Raw genomic sequence first — 23,468 nt, forward strand, 5'->3', positions numbered from 1 at the left:
CATAAAGCTCTTTGAGGGAGGTCAAGTCGTTCTGGAGACAGAAAAGACAAGGGATCCCTCTGCTTGCCCTAATGACTGCCCACCACCATGGGCCAGGTAGAAGGCTTTCTCCACATGGGCTTAACCTCAGACGGCACTGAGCTCTAACACAGAGACTGAAGCATTCTCCAGTGAGACCACTCACCACCTGCATTGGGGCTGGCCAGGGAGAGGGAGTTCGAAAAAGAAAATGCAGATTCCCGGGTTCCACACCTCATTTGACTAGTCACAGCCTCTAAGGGTGGGGTTTAGAATCTGTCTTTCATGAGCTCCCTGCATGATTCTTATGCACAGTTTTTGAAGTGCCAGATTTGAGTTTCATTGGTCACTTTAGAGCAAAACAAAGAAAGTAGGTTATGTGTAAGTACCAGTAACCTCAAGACAGTATACTGGAGAGACCTCACATGGAATCCCCCAGTGACAGAGGCAGAGTAGCTACCCTCCCAGAGGACTTGATGATGGAGGTACAGCAGGGACAGGCCCCAGCCCCTGAGGACTCTAGCTAGGCCCCCTTGGTTAATTAACCCTAGAGCTAAAAGCTCTGGCCCAATCTGCTCTCTGCCTCTTTCTCCTGCCTCCAAAGCATTACTTTCCTAGAATTCAAACTGAAATTATCCACTGTATTATGTTTTTAGTTAATAGGTAGAAATGTAATTTCTAAGCTCATAAAATATATGTAAGACCAAGAACATTCTCACTTCACATATGAATAATTGCAATAAAATGAAACATGGAGCTTTCTTTCTTGACTATCCACAATGATGTGCTCCCAGTCCAGGTATCTGAGGGCAGGTCCTCAGGCTCTCCCCAGGTAGCTACAGTCAAGTGAAGCAATTTGGCCTGCCAACAGATGAGAACTCATCCGGTGGGTTTCAGGGTCCTGCCAGCTCCTCACTAGCCAGAGAGGCTAAAGGTGGTTCTCTGAGCACTGGGTCTCAACAGTTAAGGGGCAGAAGAATCACCTGGGGCAGGGGGTGCATATTTCAACCCATCCTGCAGGTAAAGAAAGGTAAGACCCAGAAACTAGAAAAGGAATCCTAATGAGCCCCATAGCTGATTCTGAGGCAGGTGGATCCCTGACTTCTGGGTGGAGAAGAACTGATCCTCCAGAGGCAGAACCAAGACAGGGAGATACTAGAGTCCAAGTGCAAGGTTTGAAGTTGTTCAGTTCAGTTCAGTTCAGTCACTCAGTTGTGTCCGTCTCTTTGCAACCCCATGAATCACAGCACGCCAGGCCTCCCTGTCCATCACCAACTCCCGGAGTTCACTCAGACTCATGTCCATCGAGTCAGTGATGCCATCCAGCCATCTCATCTTCTGTCGTCCCCTTCTCCTCCTGCCCCCAATTCCTCCCAGCATCAGAGTCTTTTCCAATGAGTCAACTCTTCGCATGAGGTGGCCAAAGTACTTGAAGTTGTTAGAGAAACTCAATTTTTGGAGCAGCTCAATACAGACGGTATAATGTGCAGTCAGCAGCTTGGAAGAGAGTTCTAGACTAATGTGTAGATTTTGAGTTATCACATGGAAGCAATATGTCACAAGGACAGACCTTAATCAGAATTTAAGAATCTTGGGAATTCTCTGGTGGTCCAGTAGTTAAGAATCCACCTTGCGATGCAAGAGGGGCATGGGTTTGATCCTTGGTCGGGGAACTCAAAAGCCCATATGCTGCAGAGCAACTAAGCCCATGTGCCCCAACTATTGAGCCCACGTGCCACAACTAGAGCGTCCATGCACTGCAACCAAAGATCCCACATGGTGCAATGAAGATTCCATGTGCTGCAACTAAGACCCAGCACAGCCAAACAAACATTTAAAAATATAAGAATTTAAGAATCCTTAAGATCAGCAACATGTGAGTAACCCTGCCACTTACTAACTTTGTGACTTTTAAAAGTCACTGCATCTCACTGAGCCTGTTTCCTCCTCTGTGAAAAGGCCTAAAATAACAACCCACTCTCATGTGGCTGCTCACATCAGGGAACAAATGTGAACACGCTTTTTACACTGGGTAGCTCCAATGGCGATCATTTTGTAATGCACAGAAATATAGAATCACTGTGTTGTAATCTGGAACTAACATAGTGTTGTAGTTCAATTATATTTCAAAAAACAAATATAGAAAACAAAAAACAAAAAAACTACGCAGCTCCATAACAAGGGAAGGCAAGGTCAGTTATGGTCTACACACCAAAAGCTATGCTCTGTGGCTCGGTCCTCTCAGCCTCCACGCTCTGTGTGTACTTTGTTATGGGCACTTTTCATAAGCTTTTGTGTATACGCCTGATATTCCTCCACGATGTACCCTGTTCCTTGAAAGCAGATACCAACCTACACTTTCTTAAACCTTGTGATGGGTGGAGTGTTTGTGTCCCCTTCAAATTCATATGTTGAAGCTCTAACCCCCAAAGTGACTGTATTTGGTGATAGGGCTGGTGAGGTATAAAAGTTAAATGAGGTCGTGAGGGTGGGGCCCTCATCCTATACGACTGCTGATGCTGCTACTGCTGCTAAGTCGCTTCAGTCGTGTCCGACTCTGTGCAACCCCAGAGATGGCAGCCCACCCGGTTCCCCCATCCCTGGGATTCTCCAGGCAAGAACACTGGAGTGGGTTGCTATTTCCTTCCCCAATGCATGAACGTGAAAAGTGAAAGTGAAGTCGCTCAGTCGTGTCCAACTCTTAGTGACCCCATGGACCGCAGCCCACCAGGCTCCTCCATCCATGGGATTTTCTAGGCAAAGTACTGGAGTTGGGTGATATGACTAGTGCTCTGATAAGACGAGGAGGAGATGCCAGAGCTCTCTGCCCATCATGTGAGGACACAGTGAGAAGGGGGCCATCTACAAGCCAGAAAAAGGATTCTCACTAGGTATCAACCCTTCTGGCACCTTGACTGGGACGTCTAGCCTATGGACTGTGAGAAATAGATTTCTACTGTTTAAGCTATCCAATCTGTGGTGTTTTGTTATGGCAATCTGAGCAGACTAAGAAACCTCTTTTTATATGAGCACAGCACTGACTATGTAGTGAGGTTATACAAAGGGCTAAAGTTCAAAGGTTACCCCCAAACATTATTTCCATCAGACATTAACGCTTCTTTCACAACAACAAAATCTTTCAGTGGTAAGTAGTGGCAAAGTAGATATCTCTGGATGGCAGTTCATTTCCTTGCACACTGGTAGGCAGAGGTGCCCATGGGAAATGACAAGACCTAAAAAGTGGAAGGCAGGGGTGCTACAGACTGAACTGTGTCCCTCCCAAAGTCATATGTTGAAGCCCCCCCACCCCCAATGCAGCTTTTAGGAGATAACTAGGGTTAGATGAGATCGTAAGGGTGGACTCCTTTTCTGATAGAATTGGTGGCTTTAGAAGAGGAAGAAAAAGGAAAAATGCAGCCATCTATGAGCCAGGAAGAAAGGCCTCACGGGAACCACGCCAGCACCCTGATCTCAGACTTCCAGTCCCCTGAAGTAAGAAGATAAGTTTCTGTTGTTTGAGTCACAGCCTCTGTTATTTTGTTACGGCATCCTAAGCAGATTAAGGCAGGTTTGGGTGCTTAGCAGTAGGGTGCTGCTGTAACAAATACCTAAAAATATGGGCAGCTTTGAAACTGAGTAATGGGTGGAGGCTGGAGGAGTTCTGAGGGGTATGCTAGAGATATGAATGTTAAAGGTTGTGAAATAAAATTTATATTTTATGGCAAGATAAGAAAAATTTAAACACAACTCTTCTCTGGCCTCTCTCTCCTCACTGTGCTCTGTATATCTGCCAAACCTCTCCCTCAGTAGGAATATCTGCTCAACCATAAAGAGCCACATTCTTCTAGCATCAAGACAAGTCCCTCCTTAAAAGATAATAGTCCTTCTTGACCGTGTAAGGGGTCACGTGACACACCAGGATGATGCTTAGACCTGGATAATGTAAACTGTCAATAACACATCATTTGATGTAGAGCCCTCTGTCTCAAAAATATCTTATACAACCGTGCCTTGATTTCTAACCAGCAGAAAAGTTCTCAAGAGCTTTCTGAGATGTTCTTCCTGGGATACAATCCTCAAATTTGGCTTGAATAAAATTTTCCAATTCTTTCTTAGATTCACTGATTAATTTTTCATTGACAAGGTGATTCTGGCAAAGGCTGAAAGACAAGAGACAGCTGGAGAGAAAGCTTCCATCTTCTTAAAGAACACAGAAATAGTCATGAGTACAATGCCGTTAGAGAAATAGACATTAAAGGCCACTCTGGCAAAGTCTCAGATGGAAAGGAGGAGCTGCAGGAAAGGAGATCCTTGTTATAAAGTGGCAAACAACTTGGCTGAATTGTATTCTAGTGTTTTGTGGAAGGTCTAACTTGCGAGCAATGATACTGGATGTTTAGCTATGATTTCCAAGCAGAGTGTTTAAGGAGAGGCTTGGCGTTTCCTGACTGCTTATATTAGCATGTAAGAAGAGAGAGATGGGCTTCCCTGATAGCTCAGTTGGTAAAAAATCTACCTGCAATGCCGGAGACCCCGGTTCGATCCTTGGATTGGGAAGATCCTCTGGAGAAGGGGTAGGCTATCCACTCCAGTATTCTTGGGTTTCCCTTGTGACTCAGTTGGTAAAGAATCTGCCAGCAATGCTGGAGACCTGAGTTCAATCCCTGGGTCGGGAAGATACCCTGGAGAAGGGAAAGGCTACCCACTCCAGTATTCTGGCCTAGAGAATTCCATGGACTGTATAGTCCATGGGCTTGCAGACTCAGACACAACTGAGTGACTTAAGGGATGAATTGAAGAAGAAACTTTTAACCAATAGGAGCTAGAACGTGAAGACTTGGAAACTTCTCAGCCTGGCCATATTGCAAGAAATAAGAAAGCGTGTACTGGAGGGAACACCACATGTGTGGTTGTCTTATTATCACTCAGTACAGAGTTTGAGAGATTATGTGAGTAGAAGCACTGCCATCTGAACTGAAGGGGGCAGAGACAGGACCGAGTGAAGGAAGCTGTCAGATTCCTTGGACTTGACAGGACAGAGTGTGGAGCTATTTAGATGGGAATATGCACCATTTTGCAAGTAGAGGAGAGAATGACCCCAGCAGTGATTCAGAGATCACCAGGGCCACTGCCTCAGTTTCAGCAGGTCACACTGGTCTTCATCCCAAAGCCTTAAGGGCAAGACTGCCCTGCAGAGCCCTGGTGGCCTAACTGACAGAGCTGTGGAGGCAGGCCACTGCCCCAGTGGGTCTGGAGGGAATAGCATGTAATGAAAGAGGATTATTCTCAAGCCTTAAGATCTTATGGAATTCACGTCACTAGGCTTGGGACTTGGTGAGGACCCATCACACTTCCCTTTTTCCCTATTTCTCTCTTTTGGAATAGGACCATCTATCTTGTGCTGGTCCTGCCATCCGGCTTTGCATATAACTTGTCTGGTTTCTCAGGTTCAAGCAGGAGAGGAATCGTTCCTTAGGATGTCTTATATCTCACAACTCATGATAGCTGATTTAGATGATATTTAAATGAGATCTGGGACCTTAGACTTCAGAGTTGATGCTGAAATTAATTAACAACTTTTGAGGCTGTTGAGATGGAATGAAAGTATTCTGCACATAGGAAAACCAGGAATCTGGGGAAGGGGGGATCAGAGGTAGGATATTATCAACTGCATTGTGTCCCCTCCCCCAAATTTATATGTTGAAGCCTTAAACCCTAATGTGATTATTTCTGGAGACAGGACTTTTAGGAGGTCAAGTTAAATGAGATCATAAGGGTGGAGTCTGTATCAGATAGGACTGATGGTCTTACAAGAAGAGAAAGATCATTCTCTCACGTGTACCCACACACACTGAGGAAAAGCCACAGGAGAATGAAGCTACCTGCCAGTCAAGAAGAGGGCTCTCACCAGAACAGAATCAGCTGGCACTCTGATCTTACAATCCTAGGTTCCAGAGCTGTGAGAAGTATGCTTGTGTTGTTTAAGCCACCCAGCCTGCAGTGTTTTGTTATGGCAGCTCCAACTGTCTAATACAGGGGAAAAGATGGGACCTGGAGTCTATAATTGTGGATAATGTAAAAAGCTGAGAAAATAAAAAGACAAATAAACTTTAATTATGTGGACTAATCCAGGAAAAATCTGCAATTTTAAACTCTGTGGTTAATTGGCCAATTTTGATAATTTGATTGGCAAGCTTTTTTTTTTTTTAATAAAAGTTGTGATATAATTCACATACCATAAAATTCACTCTTTTAAATTGTAGAGTTCAGTGGGTTTTAGTAATAATTCTGGTAGCTCAGATGATAAAGAATCTGCCTGCAATGCAGGAGGCCTGGGTTCAATCCTTGGGTAGGGAAGATACCCTGGAGAAGGAAATGGCAACCCACTCCAGTATTCTTAGCTGGGAAAACCCATGGACAGAAGAGCCTAACTGGCTATAGTCCATGTGGACACTAGAGTTGGACACGACTTATGATTTCAGGAGGATGTATTACTATTTTTGCTCCTTTTTTAAAAAGCTGGATTACTTTTGAGGCAGTTCCGAACAGAAGACAAATGAATTTCCTGTCACAAATGAGAAGTCTCATTAAAGCGAGCAGGTTGTACTGCTAAAACCCTCACAGAACCCCAGTCCCTCTAAGGCCGCGTTTCTTACCCAGTGTGGCGAGGAGAAGGCCAACGATGTGTGAGTGGGCGGCAATGGCCGGGCCCACGCCTGGGTGGATGGCCAGGTTGGCGAGCACACGCGTCAGTTTGATGAGCACGTCCTCTGCCTGGGCCGGCCTCCGTGCCTCGGGACGCTCATCTCCTTCCCCGCAGCGCTTCCCAGAATGCAGATCCAGCTTGTAGAAAGTGTGGAATAAAGACAGCAGAGTTGGGATGCTCCCTTTCTCCTTGGAAAACTGCTCACGAGCCTGGTTGTTTTTTGCTGTCAGGTTGCCAAGAATAAAAACAACGCGAACAACTAAATCCTGCAATAAATTAAAGACAAAGAGTTACGAGAGCAAAGGGGCTGGGACAAGTTGGTGGGAAGAGGACAGTATTTAATTAATTCATGATTTAATTAATAGTAAGATGGAACACGTCTGGTTTCTGCTGACTTGTACAGTATTTGATTCCCAGGATTGGTGCAAAGTGACAGAGGAGATTAAAAGCATTTGGCAGCAATGAAAGAACAGAAACTGATTGATGCTGTTAGCAAGGTCTATTAACTTCAGATCCTTCATCTGAAATTCAGGCTGGCTTTTTTTTTTCCTTCAGAAAACAATTAGTTGAGTGAGATGACATTACTAACAATGTGTTATATAAATCTAAGCCTTGAGACAAACAGGTTTCTTGAGCACCGAAATCTTTTCCTAAAAGTTCACCTCCTGCTCAAGCACTGTGTTTCTCAAAGTGGGGTGTCTGTCCCATAGGGGCAGTCAGTTTGTGTTACATCAGACTTTCTCAGCCGGGGCACTGCTAATTCTTTGTTATGGGGGGCTGTTTATGTTTATGTTTTGTTATGGGGGGCTGTTTATGTTTATATGGCACCCCTAACCTCTCTTACTAGATACCAGAAGCACTTCCTCACATACCACAACCAAAAATGTTTCAATGTCCCGTGGGGGCAAAATTGCCCGCAGATGAAAACCACCATTACAGAGTATTTACCACTTTAAAGCAGTATTTGTTTTTCTTGAGCAGGGTAGTGGTTACATGGCTGATGCTTTTATAACTGTTTGCTAAATGGTACATATGTGTTTTATGCACTTTTCTGTATATAAGCCGTTGTTGTTGTTTAGTCGCTAAGTTGCACAGGACTCTTTGCAACCCAATGAACCGAACTGTGCAAGGCTTCTCTGTCCATGGGATTTCACAGGCAAGAAGACTGGAGTGGGCTGTCATTTCCTTCTCCAGTATATAAGCTATATTTAATAACAAATAAACGTTTCTTTAAAATCTCAGCTGAGAACAGTTTATGACTGCACAAGAAACAGAAACAACTGTGCTCTTAATTTGACAACAGTGGGCAGACAGACCAGTTCTGCTGTTAAAGGAACACTTACTGAGTGAGGGGCTACAACTAGCCAGGGTGCTGATACTCATTGCGCGGGTGCTGTTTACAGACAAGAAACAGGGTTGGAGGAGCCGCCCTTGTCACAGCCAGTGAGGGGTGGAGTTAGGATTTGAACCCCGGGTTACCCAGATCTGGCGTCGTTGGTACACTAGTGCCTCCCAAGTGGCTCGTTATTTACCTCCTCCTTTGCCTTGACTGCTTTCTGAGCAGTAAAGGAATTATCTCCTTTCAAATGCAAATATGAGGAGGAATTCCACAAACCCTACCTTATCAGATCTGTAGTTAGCAGCAGCCTTAAGGAATTGGGACAGAGGGCAAAAGGCTGGGCCGGTTTTTCTCCAGGTGGGACCTGGGGGATGGGAGCAGCCCCAGCACTGCGTGTGGCCTAAAGACAGTGGAGGATCCTGGACAAAGGGCAAGATGCTGGGGCTTGCCTGGGTCTGCTCTGCCAATACCAACTTGTTCCTGCTTGTTCCTGAAAACGTTTTCCCTGGCCCCGGTGGAGCAGCAGCCAGGCTGCTGCTTGTGCAGCTGTGAACCATTTGCCAACATTAAGAAAGGACAGAGTCTAACACGATGTGTGCTGGCCCAGGAGAGTTCACACCCAGAAAAACCTCAGCTGGGCAGTGTGCAACCCATCACGCAGGTGGTCCAGGCACGGGACTCACTCCTGCCCCCACCACAACTGGAACGCTAGTCCTTGGGTACGTTTTGAATGCTGGGGTCTAGGGGAATACACATACATACAAACAAGGATGAGGCAAGGTGCTCTGAAGAGTTCACCATCTACTTGAGAAAAAAAGGCTAATAAGTGGAGAGACTGCAAAGACTGAAAGGGCTAAGGAAGAAACTAGACACCCAAGGGGATTATGGTTCCCAGCCAGAGAGCCAGGCAGCCTGGGTCGCACTTCACTTGGCCTTTCTGTCTCTCGATTAACTCATCTGTAAAATGGGGAAAATACTGTGATGCAAAATTAAATTCATAATGTTAAAAAAAAAAATTAAATGAGACAAAACAGACAAAGCACAGACTGTAGTGAGTGATGATTCAGGCACTGTTCTGAATCCTTTACTATCAGTAAAATATTAGTAGCGTTAACCTATGTGGGAAAGACACAGAGGTTTTAGAGGAGCCTAGATAAGAGGATGCTCAGCGAACAGGGGGTGGCAGCGGGAGAGGTTAGCAAAATTATGACTATGGTTTTGAGTTCAACCTTGATAAGTTAATAAAAGCAGATATGTGGTGTGGAGGATAGGTGAGTTGACACTGGGGAAAGGAGCATGTCCTGAGAAAGAATACCTGGGGCAGTCCCTCTCCTGGTCTGGGGTCACCTTGTTTGTGTCTGATCACCAGACAGTTCCCTAAAGAAGCTGAAGCAGGTAGGTCTTAAATCTAAACCAAGCTCACAAACTTGTGTTATAAAACTCCAGTTTCCCTTCACGTGAAACCAGTGGTTACTTCATGTAATTCCCAGTGGGCCAGGCCTCTCCCTGGGCTCTGGAAAGACAGTACTCTCTCCCTCTCTTGTCACACCCAACAGCAAAGCAGACCATTTTCCAACCAAGACAGAGGCTGTTTCTGAGAACTAGGCTCCTTGAAGGAAAATTCCACTGTGTTTTCTAAACTGAGGAGCAAGAGTTTTTCCCATAAACTCTGATACACAATTTCTGATTAAAGACTGCACTAGCCCTACCTCTGAAAATTGTAATAATTACTATTATTACTAATAGTAGTAGCAGCAACTAATACTCTGTGTTTATGATTCACCAATCACTGTTCCAAGCACCTAGGTACACAAATCGACTAATTCTCTGAAGTGACGATCTGCAGTTCCTTAATTGGAACAAAATGTTCCCACAATTCGGATAGCCACCTCCCTCATGCCCTAGGCAGTAGTTATGGCCAACATTTCTAGACTTCCCGGTGTTCCCTGGACTTGCTCTTATTTCCACAAAAGCACATTAAGCAAGACAGGAAAGACATGATCAGTGTTTTTAAATGACTTCTTAAAGCACACAATATATAGCTGCATTCTGTTGGCTAAATCATCAAGAGCATTAATTTACCTCCTAAGATTTGTCTTCTGAAAGATGCTAGACTATTCATTCCACCCCTCTCCCTCTTGCTAGCTCTGCCCCTTCACCTCTACCTCCAATGTTTGTTTTTCTGGTTGGTCTAGCTCAGAAGACTTCTCTGGCCCTGTACCACCTCCAACCGTCACTGCTGATTTGCTGACCAGATCTCTGGCTGCAGGTAAAAGCAGGTTTCCCCCTAGGTCCTCATTCTTCAAAATTCAAATTTCTACCCACCATCACATTTGGTCCCACAAGGGAAGACTGGGTGCTGCTTTTCCTGCTTGAAAACCTCCCTCAGGCCCTTGCCACTTTTAAAATTCTTTGATTCAAATATCTCTGTGGGTCCTAATATGGCACAGGTTATTAAGCCTGACACGGGGATAAGAAACTCTAGGCTTTAGGGCAGGAAGAGTTAACGCTGCCGCAGTGCCTCTCTCCCTGCCTTCAGATGGAAAAAGGAGGGGGTGGTTCCTGGCAGCAGCGGTGCCAACTGAAGGATGGCATGCAGAATCAACAAATGGGCTGGCAGATTGCACTGTGTGCACCACCAAACTTCCAGCAACTGCTATGCTTGCTACTTCTGTCCTCTTTCTCAGGGTTGTCTAAAGCATCGTCTTCTTTTTCTCCCCTCAACCCTTCTCAAATATGTTCTCCATGAATCTCGAAAGAGAATGGAATAGGCCAGAGCAGGGGCAGGCTCACAGGCAGCTGGCTGAGGTGGTGTTTCCTTACTCCCCTGCCAGTGCTTGTCTGGACTCATCGGGAATTCTGAACGAGGGGGCTGAGCAAGAGGGCCCCTTAGCTCCCCACGGGTGGTCTGTGCTCTGTGAGGTACCCAGCCCCTGAACGGTGTTACCGTGAGGTTGTTTATTGTTCCACAGCCCAATCAAGCTCAAGTCTACTAAATATCACTTAATTAAAATCCTATAAAGATTTGAAAAATTACACAAAGGCTGAGATCATCAATTTGCAGAGAAATAACTCGCAAAAAACAATTTCATCATCATGCCAGTCTCCTTTGAGGTACAGAGCCTCTCCTTTATTCTAAGACAATATCTGAGAACCACCTATAAATCAACACTGTTACAGCCTTTTTGTTAAATTGAACACAAAGTTGCATGTTCAGACCACAACTATGTAGTTTTGAAACAGCAAAATGAAGATGAATCAGGAGAATCTCTTTTTTTTTTTTTTTTTTTTAAGAAGGCAATCTAGTATAACCAGTTCACATAGACTTTCTAATTTTGCTTAAAAAGGAGTCAGCCCAGCAACAGCTCTGGCCAACCAGAACTCAGACAGGTTCACGTACTGGACGAAGCCTGACCTCAACTGTGCGTCCCAGGTATAGCCAGTAGAAAGCTGAATGTTCTCTTTGGTTTAGCATAAGCTGTGCCCTCATGAGCAAACATGTTACTCAGTCTGAATAGGCTCCACACGCCTGTAAATCAAATTACTTTAACTGGAACAAAACAAGGAGCAGGACACTGCTGAACAGAGTGGTCTCTGTCAAGTTCCAGCAACAGCCTCTGTGTTGACTGTTATTTTCCATGTGAGAAACACTGGCCTAAAGTCAATGAAGGAGATTTCTACCTACTCAGAGATGTAGAAACTGAGGCTTGAAGAGGCTCCCTGGCCCCAGAGTCCCACACTGGTTAAGAGAAGAAGCAGGACTCGGACAATCACTTCTGTACTCACAGATGGATTCCCAAACCACTTCAACCCTCCTCCTCATTCCCATGACCCTCGTCTTCCCCAGGCTCAGCCCTAGCGGCATCTTCTATTCTTCCCTCTCTCGGTCACCAAGCTCCCTCCACTCTGTCATCTCAGAATCTCCCCTGACTCCCACTTCCCACACCCACTCTGGCTAACCCAGTCTGTAGACTCTTGTCAGAGATCCTTGACGGGCTCCTCCCTCTGTGACCAAGGTTAACACCACTTCTAGAAGCGCAGCTCTTACATCACCCCCTTGTTCAAAATCATCCACTGCCTATAAAATGCCAAAGCCAGCATCTAATTACCATCCAGCCCCACGTGACCACTTCTGCCATTACCTCACTTTACTCCCCACCCACTGTCCACTCTTCCCTGACTCCACACCCTTCCTACCCACAGAACCTTAAAATAACCCATGTACATAATGTTGACCATGGGGAAGGAACCATATCAAGATGTCACAGAAAGAATCAACTATATTCAGCAGGCTCCATTACTTACTTCAGAGAATACTTGTCCTAAGTCAAGGAAAACACTTTAGAAAGGTTTTCAAAAATGGGTTGAAATTGAAGGGGTTGTAAATGTGCTCAAAATTGGAACCCTCCTTTAACCAGAAAATTAAACTCATCAAGATGCCCTCTTTAAATTTTGGTTAGAAACTTCTCACGCAATCTGGATCTGAGAGCTCAATCAGGATTTGCAATTTGCAACATTTACCCAACTTCCCACCCTCAGACAAAACTCCAGTGTTAATCGAGCTTACAGGTGGCTTGAAGAACAGATAAATTTTACCACTGGGAAGACAGACAGCAGTGCTGCAGAAATGCTAATTAACCCCAGGCTACTGAAAGTGGGTCAACAGTTTGCCCAAGTGCTGAGCCATACAAATCAGAAGAATCTGAGAGATGTTGGAAGCTCAAAACCAGAATCGAAGTAGAAAATCATTTAAAAATCAGAAGAGATTATATGTGATGCTTCCATCCATCTATCCATCCCACCAACATCCCTTAATTGAGCGCCTACTGTATGCTTCTGAACGCAGCTATCACTCAAAAGCACCAGGGCGATGCTAGAATTTCACTGGGCTCTGTTCTTTTTTTTAAGTCAACAGACATAAATCAGGCATTTGGGTTCTGTGCTGAGTCGGAGAGGGTGGGCGGGAAGAGCCAGCTCCACAAGGGCAAAGCGGCAGGAGCTGGAAAGAATGAACAAGCTAAGGGCTTTTTGTGCCGCCCGCCCGGTCAGGGGTGCAGACCAAGGCCAAGGCCGAAAAAAGGAGCGAGCTCAGCCAAACGCTCACAGCACCCACTGGGAATGTGGCTGCCGAGGGGCTGGGAAGACAGCCACAGGGCCCTCCTGCCAGGCTGGAGGAGGAGGGCAAGCGGGGAGCCAAGTCACCATATAAAGGCGCCGGGGAAGGGGTGGAGGCGCCTCCCTCGCCAATCCTCTGTGGCCCCAAAGAGGATGGAGGAGGGGGAGAAAGGTCGCGCTATCCTCTGGCTGTGGTTGCACTGAAGAGGAACAGCTCCAAAAGGGGCCAATGTTTTTTGCTTTCAGCCCTACCCTCTCCAGACATTCCGAGTCCCGTTTTCAACAGCAGGATGCCTGAGCACTCTGAATCAGACAGCGTTCACATGCCTTGAAGACCGCCGCTTGCCCTGGACGAGAGAGGCTCAGCTTAACAAGCAGTACAAGCACGGACACGCTGGGGGATTCCCAGACAGCGTTCTCTGAGGCTGACGATTGCCCTGCATCGGGAAGTTCTGTTTCACAAAAGAAGCACAAGGAACTGAGTGTATCTAAAAGTGGGGAGGATTAGACAGATAGCTGTTTAATGGACAGGAGTGATGGGAATGTAGATAAAGGTTATTATTTTTTTTTTTTTGGACTGTGACCTTTGCAAAACATTGCCAGACTTACAAGTCTTATTTGAGGGATTTTACCTGATCTCCTGCCCAGTAGATATTTATAGAAGAAATGGGGGAAAATCCTTCCGTGCTATCCAAAAAAACAAACCCAAACATATTTTGGTGAGCTGCTAAATGTGGCGACGCTGATGTCAGAAGCACCCCTGAGGCAGGTCTGCTTTGCAAGGCTGCCACAGACCCCGCTCACGCCTTCCACACTGGGCCCATCTGCTTGCACATTTGGTTGTACCAAATGCAGTTTACACCATAAAGCATACAATATGTGCATAGTTCTTAAATGAGATTTGTCATTTCACTGAATTTCGGTCAGCATTTTAAATAGATACATTTCTTTGTGCTCTAGTCTAACGTACAAACTGCACCCGGCTGACTGCAGTGCTGTGTTTTGGTCTCAGTTTTTGTGTGTGTGGGAACTGGGAGTTACCAGTTGGACCATGGATCCTGGACAAATCAACCTCACAGACAGACATGAGCCAAAGAAGTTGCCCTTGTTCTCCCTGAGGAAGTCCTTTGTGAGAGCTGGGAGGAGTGGATTCCTTTTCTCTGAGACTGCCGATGAAACCCTTGGCTTGTACCACAGCCATCATATTCTGACAAGCTCGCGTCACTGAAGGGCTATGGGTGAACAGAGTTGTTGTGAACCCAACCATGCGTTATTTAAAATGAACAAATTGTCCTCAGCTTTGTTGCAAACTTAACAAAGGTTAGATATGGAGATATACTGAAATTTCTCAAAGCAAAAATAAAATTCGGTGGTTGCTTCATTAGCAAATGAGTCAAGAACAACTTGTGGCTTGTCTAGCTAACCAAGGATAAGGAATCCTCCCTTCCACTGCCAGTTCAAGGATCCCCAGGGCTCACTTCTCCTCAGTAGCCCAGTGTGACCGGTGTCGGAAGCCCCATTTGTGCAATGGCTTGGTCTCAGTGTCATCTGTTTTGACACAAGTCTGGCAGAGAAAGTCCCTGGAAGGGTCGAACGGCCCATCTCCTTTTCTCTGGCTAAGCAAGTGCTCCTTGGCTACCTTGTGCCTCAGCAAAAGGCACAAGGCGGGTGGTTATCACCACTTACTGGGGAAATCTACACCAACACCTGGCCTGTCTTGCTGATTTGGTTCCTACTTTGTAAGGGAGATTCACTTTCAGCCACATGCCTGAAGATGAAGATTGACCCTGTGTGGCTGCTTTGATTAATCACTTTAAAATCTCTTGAGGATTTGTACAAAACCCTCCGCTGTCAATTTTGGGGAAAACAATTTGTTTTAAGGGGCCATCTTAATAATTTACACCACAGGTTCCCACACCTGCTCTTCACCTGAGGTACCTATTAAAAATAGGTTCTTGGGCTCTGTCCCAGACCTGAATCAGGCTCTCCCAGGGTGAGGCCTGAGAACCTGTATTTTTAAAACTCCTCAAGTTTAGAAGACAATGATTCAATGATTCAAATCAAGAAAGAATTCAATATCTCACCACTTTAATACCTAGTGTTTTTATATCATGTTAAAAAACTATGAATCCATGTTTCTTTTAAATAATTCTCACAACACAGACAGGTAGAAAATAAAGGTGAAAATGCTCTCCCCACCACCTTTCATTATCAACTGACCTAATAACTGAGACAGATTAAGGGCACTCCAAAAAGACCAATTTTCATATGCTGAAGTCAGACTTTTCCTTGAAAAGAGATGAATATGAATAAGGTGTGGAAAAAAATAAACAGGAAAAAATTTTTTACTTTTGACATTTTCTCACTTTTTCTTTTTTTCCCTTTAATGGAATGCACCACCAGATGGGGGAGGAAAGATTCCACTTCTCCCAGCAGCCATCAGCTTTGGTGCTACCTGGTTCCAAGCAGCATCTCCCCCTGGTGGACGGGGGAAGCGGCTGGCCACAGTTTCCTGCTAAGCTCCTCACCTGGGTGATCAAAAAACACTCAAAGAGGTGTGTGCAGGTGACAGTTCATTTGTCACTAGAGAGGGGTTTTCTTTCTTTCCTTCTTTCTTTTTTTGAGATTTTTGTTTCTATGTTCTCCAAAAATACACTAAGTCATAACGTGATTAAATTTAAAAATAAGTCCCAGAAAAATGAAATCTCTGCCAATTATCAACGTAGCCTTCAAACTTTTAAGACAAAGGCAATGCTAACCTCTCAGGACAAAGATAAGGGCTGCAGACTGATTGCTGAGTCCCTGGGTGACAGCTCTGTACACTAAGAGACTATAACGGGTCCAAAGTGTGCATGTGTCTATAATCCAAGCTGGCCTTGGAGAAACATTTCCTAGAACTGAAACAAAAATAGTTCTAGGAAGTAATAATTCCAGTTTAAAAGCTGCTGGATGACTGGGGTACATTTCAAAGATCAGTTCAAAAGTCTCAATGTCCAAGTAAAGCTCAGGTGGAGCAAAATCTGAGCCACCAAAGATTAAAACACTCACATCAGGATGTGGTGTGCGGTTTCTGTTTCTGGAAATCACTTCTATCTCTTGGGAAAGAGGAAAACAAATCTTATCCAACTAGTCACCTGGGCCAAAGGGAACAGGAACCTAAGATGCTGTGCTGGTCTGAAGTAATTTAAGATCCAGCATTTCTGTTTTGCTGCTGTGTATGGCAGCCCATCAACAAGAAAAATGTGGGGAAAATTATTATTTCCTCCTCCAAAGTAGGAAGAGGAAAGTAATATTTAAGGAAGAAGTACTAGAGGACTAGAAAAAAAAATATATTGTATAACACTTTACAGATTCCAAAGCATTTCACATACACAAAATTCATTCTTTCAGCACTTATCATGAGTCTGTTACGCCAAGAATCATCTCAGGTTTATAAAGACAAAGCCTGTGTCCTTAGGAAATCCCAATAGTGCATAAGGCAGCTACACAAATGATAACTACTTAGAGAATCACAAAAGAAATATTTACAAAGATCTCTAAAAGCCTTTGGTTAACGATTTTAGGAAGTGGTTGGGACACATAACTATTTCCTTGTAGCCTGAACAATTTCCCTGCTCTTCTAAAGCATTCTGGTTTTGAGGAAAATGTAAAATATATATATTTTTCCTTACTAGAAAATATCAAAGATGATTCAAAACTGTAATATTTCCTTCTTTTGCATAAGTAAAAGACAATACAAAGTCAAAGTATAATTTATAAAAAGTTAACCTGGCTCTCACAGAAATATAAAATGAACACATTAAAAGAATTATTTATCTCATTAATGAAGGAAGCCAATACAATGATAAAGTGGGCTCCAAAAACAAGAACTGGGTGTTTACAAGCTTTAAAAAGAATGTTAGAGGAAGACTACTAGTTAGAATCATACCTGGCTAATGGCCCTAAGGTAACAAACCATAACTTTGAGGTTATCTTGTCTACCAGAGGAAAAAATGTACAAATTAATGTGTAACTTTATAGTGTCTGGGTTCTAATCAAATAGTAAACAGCAAGTTTAAACAAAGATATATTCTCCTTGGGAATTAAGCCCTGTTGGTTAAACAGTGCCCCAGTATGACTTTGTCAGAATATACGGGCTCCTACCCCGCACTCTAGCTCTAAGTTTTGGATGATTTTTCTTAATAATAGTGAAATAGTTAGGGTCAGAAACATACGGCTTGGGTCCTCAGCTCTGACTGTATTAACTGGGTGCACTAGCTACATTAAAGGGTTTAAAATCATGCATGCAGTATGTAACATTTGGGGACTGGCTCTTTTCACTCAGTATAGTTGGAGATTTATCCAGGATATAGTATATATAAATAGCTCAGTCCTTTTTTAATGCTGAATAGTATTCCATGGCATAGATATTCCACAGTTTGCTTAGCCATTTATCCAGAGAAGGACATTTGGTTCTTTCTAGTTTTTGACTATTACAAATAGAGCTGCTGCTGCTGCTGCTGCTGCTACTGCTAAGTTGCTACAAACCTTTAAAAAATAAAAATTAAATGATGCACTAATGAGGAAAAAATTGGCTGGTCTTAGAAGGCTTCATAGAGAAAGGAACACAGAGCCACACCTTGAATATGAATTGGCTTTTGAAGATAAGAACAGCTGAGAGAAATTTCATCAAAAGTCCCTCAGGCTCTTCTCACTCAGAACCTATTCAAAGTCAGTGTTTAGACTCTTTAGGTGTTACTTTTAAGGTTGGTTATGAGGTTCCCCTACTAATTACAAATCATTGCAAAAGACAGGTAATGATTACCAAAGCAAAGTTAATAACAATGGAAAGGGAGAGAGAAATCTACACAAAGATGACACAGGCATTTAAAGAAGTCTATCAACAGACTCATGCCCCCAAAGTAGGACAAACAACCTCTAGAGTAATAATTACTGCTTGTAATATTGACCTTTGGCATTGATAAGAGGAAATTATTTTTAATATCTTCTAAGAGAGCAAGGAAATATGTAATATAGTTGAATATGATTTTTACCACAATGACTAAAATAATTTTAGTGAGGGCTTCCCTGGTGGCTCAGTGGTAGAATCTGCCTGCCAATGCAGGGGACACAAGTTCCATCCCTGATCTGGGAAGATCCCACATGCCATGGATGTGCCACAACTATTGAGCCTGTGCTAGAGCCTGGAAGCTGCGCCTGCTGAGCCCACATGCTGCAACTATTGACCTGTGCGTCCTAGGGCCCGCACTCGGCAACAAGGGAAGCCCGTGTGTTGCATCTGGAGAGTGCCCCTGCTCGGCACAAGTAGCATAAAATGCGAGCAGCAGTGAAGACCCTGCCCGGTCTAAAGTAAATAAATAAAAAAATTTTTGAAAGTTTAAAAAGGTAATAACTTTGGTGATTAAGGGGATAAATCGCACATTTCCTTGGTGGTTCTAAAAACAACATGTTACTGTACTTACTTTGCAAGATGCTCTTTATTCATTTTTGGACCAAAATAATTTTAGCAGGAATACAAAATTATAACGTAAATCAATAGAGAAAAATATGGCCTTTAAATACCAATTTTGCTTTATAGATAACTACCAGTCCAAAGTGAAAAGCAATTCAGTAAGAAGTGTGGTTAAATTTTATGCCAATTAAACTTTAAGACATTTAGTCCCTTGAACCAGAAAAAGCATACCCTTAACTATACTCACATCTCAAGTATCTCATTATTAACAGCCAGATGCCAGAACTTTCTACTTTCTATTAAACACAACCATCATCTAAATTACAATTAGAGAAACAAACAGTTATGTACCAGTAATACTGTAACAAATAGGGCTATTTGTCAGTACTGAACTGATGGGTTTTCTTCTTTTTCAAAAAAAATTACCGGTTATGACATAACTTGAAATCAAACTGTTAAACAGAAATGTTTTCTTTAAATCCACATTTGAAAACATCTTCTCCAGTTACTGTCCAATCTAAGTCATCCATGATCAAAACACCAAAGTAAAAAAGAAACTATGATGGTAAATTAAAATTAAAACCCATAAAGTAATCCCATAAAACAAAATTACAAAATAAAATCCATAATTAAATCCATTTATAAGTATAATATTGAAAAGTTTCTTTTAATGTTACAGCAAACTATCTTTTCTACCCTTTTCATTTTTTCCTTAAAAAAGAAAACCAGAACTAGGAGTATCCAAGCTCTTAGGGGGTTAATTCACTTGTCTAAAGATTAGAGTTCTGATAGTATATTTTACCAAAATCTAAATCAGTAAATGCCTAATGGATACTTAAATTAACAGCACTGTGAATACTGTAAGGTAATCAAATTCATTCTTCAGCTGACACAGCAAATTCCTATGCCATGAAATCTTTCAAAGTATGTAATTTAGAGAAAATACAAAATACACAGGGGAAAGCATTTGTAGTCCAAATACTCAGAATCAGGAACCCAAGTGCATATCTGTAAATTTTTTAAAGTGAAATAGAGACATTAACACTTTCAGCAAAGTTTATCATCTTTAAAACTTACAGGTGGTGCTAGTGGTAAAGAATCTGCCTGCCAGTGCAGGAGACCCAGGTTCAATCCCTGGGTCGGGAAGATCCCCTGGAATAGGAAATGGCAACCTGCTCCAGTACTCTTGCCTGGAAAATTTCATGGCCAGAGAAGCCTGGCAGGCTACAGTCCTGCCGCAAAGACTCAGACATGATTGAGCAACTGAGCACATAATACATAATGATGTAATATGAACACAGAAATTTCTCTTTATCAATATAACCAAAATGAGACTAGCAACCTTTTAATAAATAGCTGATAACAGTGTAAAATATAACAAATTTAGTCATTCTCAGCAGAAGTACTTGGCTAGGTAAGAATAAGTTTAGCGCTATTTGTGGCAAACAGGAATTATATTTTGAGGTGGTTTTGATATGGTTAATATAAACAAACACAAAGGTTTATATTAAAACCATTTTAGAATATATATAATTTGATTTTAAACTGGTGAGGCCTACTATGTAATTTTGAAAATTTACCATACTGGAAATTAATACCTATTTTCATGTATAAACCATCCTCACTAAAGAGTTGATGTCACTTTAATCATTTATAAAGGCAAATAAAACTAGCCTGCATTTAATGACTATTCAAAACTGATAATATCATAAAAATTAATGTTTGTATTAAGTATTATAATTTTATTAAGGGAAAGTCATTTGTGAATTCTTCCTTTTTTTAAAACAGTTGTTACATTTTTGTCCAACTCATTAAAACCAAATTATTTCCTTTAAATACTTAACCTTGAAATGTCATCTTCTAAATACAACAGTGTCAAAAAATTAGAAAATTTCAGGGCTAGCAGAATCTTCAGAGTATACCCAGTGTAGGGGATCCCAAACTTTAGTTTGCATTAGAAGTCCCTGCAGTTCTTGTTAAAGTGCAGGTGGCTGGGCACATCTGCACCCACCTGGCTCAGTAGGCCTGGGTTGGGGCCTGGAAATAACCAGTGTAACCCCACCCCACTCAAAGGTGCCTCCTGTAGGAGGCGTCCACAGAGCACTAGGAGAACAGCACCCACCCTTCACCCAACATCATGAATCCTTATACTGCACGCACATCCTTCTGAGGCCATTTCTGCCTCAAATTACTTCCTCCCCACTTCCTCCATGGAACTCTCTGCCTCCTGGGGGCAGCTCGTTACATATCTAATGGAAGCTTCTAAGAGAAAATTACGCATTCAAAACACAAAATCATTCAACGTGGCCTTATTACACAAATACATCAATGCAAAGACACACTGAAGAGTTAAATGTATAAAGAACTGACCTGCTTCTTCTGGTATTTGTTTATCAGATTCAAAAACAAGGCATAACATCTGGAATAGCTGGCCAAGGCTACACAGCAGTCATGGTAAGAAGTAAGTTTGCTGTAGAAATGTCAAATGGAAAAAATAAAAGTCAGCTTTGTTTTTCAATAAAACTCAAGTCCGCTTTAAATGCAGACCTTCAAAGCATTGTCCTGTGCATGAAAAGCAGTCTGGAAATACTCTATACACTGGCCCAGAGATGCCTCAGGGAGCTGGTCACCTGCTCTAGATTCCAGGAGCACAGGGTGGGAGCAAGGAAAATTTCAAGTTCTTTGAAAAAGAGAAAGCTGAAACCTCTAACGCAGGTGGTGGTGGTTTAGTCACTGAGTCGCGTCCGACTCTTGCGACCCCATGGACTGTATCCTGCCAGACTCCTCTGTCCATGGAATTCTCCAGGCAAGAATACTGGAGTGGGTTGCCATGCTCTCCTCCAGGGATCTTCCCAACACAAGAATTGAATCCAGGTCTCCTGCATTGCAGGCAGCTTTTTTACCAACCGAGCTTGTGGTTCAGAAAACACAAGATAAGAAATTTACACAATATCTGGTAAATTTCAATCTGGTAGAGTCAATCTCCTGGAACTTCAGCACAAGCAAATGTTAAACTGCTCAAATATGCTAGGTATATTAATTTCACAGAGAAGGCAATGGCACCCCACTCCAGTACTCTTGCCTAGAAAATCCCATGGATGGAGGAGCCTGGTAGGCTGCAGTCCATGGGGTCGCTAAGAGTCAGGCACGACTGAGCAACTTCACTTTCACTCATTGGAGAAGGAAATGGCAACCCACTCCAGTGTTCTTGCCTGGAGAATCCCAGGGACGGGGGAGCCTGGTGGGCCGCTGTCTATGGGGTGGCACAGAGTAGGACACGACTGAAGCGACTTAGCAGCAGCATATTAATATCAAGTATATCAAGTATATTAATATCAGGCAAAATAGACCTTAAGGCAAAAAACCTTGAAAATGGCTTCAAATTTTCCAAAGTAAGCAAACAAACTAACATAACCCACAAGGTGGAACTCACAAACCTATATCAAATTAATAGATGTTCATAAACCTCTCATTAAGTGACAGATTAATAGAAAAAACATCACTAATATTTTAAAAACTTGATCATGTGCCTGGCCATTAACAAGTCTCAGTAAATTACCAATGTTTTAGATCACATTTTAAAGACATACTTTTGGAAATTTAAAAACACATAACTTATAGGTCAAAGAAATAAGAAAATAAAAAACCACATATCTGAATAATAACAAAAAATACTACAGATCAAAATTTAGATGCGGCTGCAGCAGTAGAGGAAAATTCACAACCTTAAGAAAGCTGACAGCAAAGGGATTTCTAACCAACATAGAAGGAAATATGTGCTGTGTTTAGTCACTCAGTTGTGTCCGACTCTTTGTGACCCCATGCACTGGAGGCCACCAGGCTCTTCTGTCCGTGAGGATTCTCCAGGCCAGAATACTGGAGTGGGTTGCCATGCCCTCCTCCAGGGGACCTTCCCAACCCAGGGATCAAACCCAGGTCTCCCCCACTGTAGGCAGATTTTTTAGCATCTCAATCACCAGGTAAGTCCAGAAGAAAATATAATATATGCAAAAAGAATAGAAGAATTACTAAGGCTAAGAATGAGGAATACAATAGGAAAGAAACTTATAATAGAGTGGTTTGATAAATCTACTGGTTCTTTGCAAAAACTGATAAATTGGCCAACCTTTGGTAAGACTGATGAAGAGAAAAAGAGAAATATCATAAATCTTCAAAATAAGGAATGAAAATCAACATCAAAATGAAGAGACAGTGTGACATAGAAGTTAACCATGTACATTCTAGAGCCAGACTATCTAGTTTAAATCACAGCGGTGCAACTCTGGGAAAACTACCAAACTTCTCTATGCCTAGCCTCCTCATAGGTAAAATGAAGATAATAATAAGTACCTACCTCTTAAAGCCGTTATAAGGAATAAATGAATTAGTATTTAGAAAGTGCTTAGAACACTGCCTGGCACATAGTAGGCACTGCATAATATTTCTTAAATAAATAATATAAATAAAAGGGGTATAATTAGAAAGGCAACAGAGATTAAAAGAATAACAGACGAGATTGGGCATACATAGACAGGCCACATGTAAAAAAATGAAATTAGATCATTCCTTAACTCCATACACAAAAATAATGGATTAAAGATCTAAATTTCAGACCGGACACTATAAAACTTAGAGGAAAACATAGGCAGAACACTCTCTGACATAAATCACAGCATCATCTTTTTTAATCCAGCTCCCAGAATAATGGAAATAAAAGCAAAAATAAACAAATGGGACCTACTTAAATTCAAAAGCTTTTGCATAGCAAAGGAAACAATAAACAAAACAAAAAGACAACCCACAGATTGGGAGAAAATATTTGCAAATGATGTGACTGA

The 23,468-nt window shown here is 42.6% G+C and overlaps 1 protein-coding gene across 9 annotated transcripts in view; it reads right to left on the reverse strand.

The window, feature by feature from the left end:
* The window catches only part of ARMC2 (armadillo repeat containing 2), a 120,006-nt gene that overhangs the window by 21,202 nt on the left and 75,336 nt on the right, over positions 1–23,468 (reverse strand). For all 9 annotated transcript variants that reach the window (XR_015132922.1, XR_015132923.1, XM_086317389.1 and 6 more), the window contains 2 exons: positions 21,001–21,100; positions 6,675–6,990 (listed from right to left, as the gene is read on the reverse strand). Coding sequence is in view for 7 of the 9 variants with exons in the window: in XM_086317389.1 (XP_086173515.1) it covers positions 6,675–6,990; positions 21,001–21,100 (416 nt within the window). In the remaining 2 variants the exon portion in view is untranslated. The remainder of the gene's footprint in view (positions 1–6,674; positions 6,991–21,000; positions 21,101–23,468) is intronic.

Source organism: Bos grunniens, chromosome 9, assembly GCF_055505025.1.
Source record: "Bos grunniens cultivar Pamir isolate PY7600 chromosome 9, Bosgru_T2T1.0, whole genome shotgun sequence".
NCBI classification, from domain to species: Eukaryota; Metazoa; Chordata; class Mammalia; order Artiodactyla; family Bovidae; genus Bos; species Bos grunniens.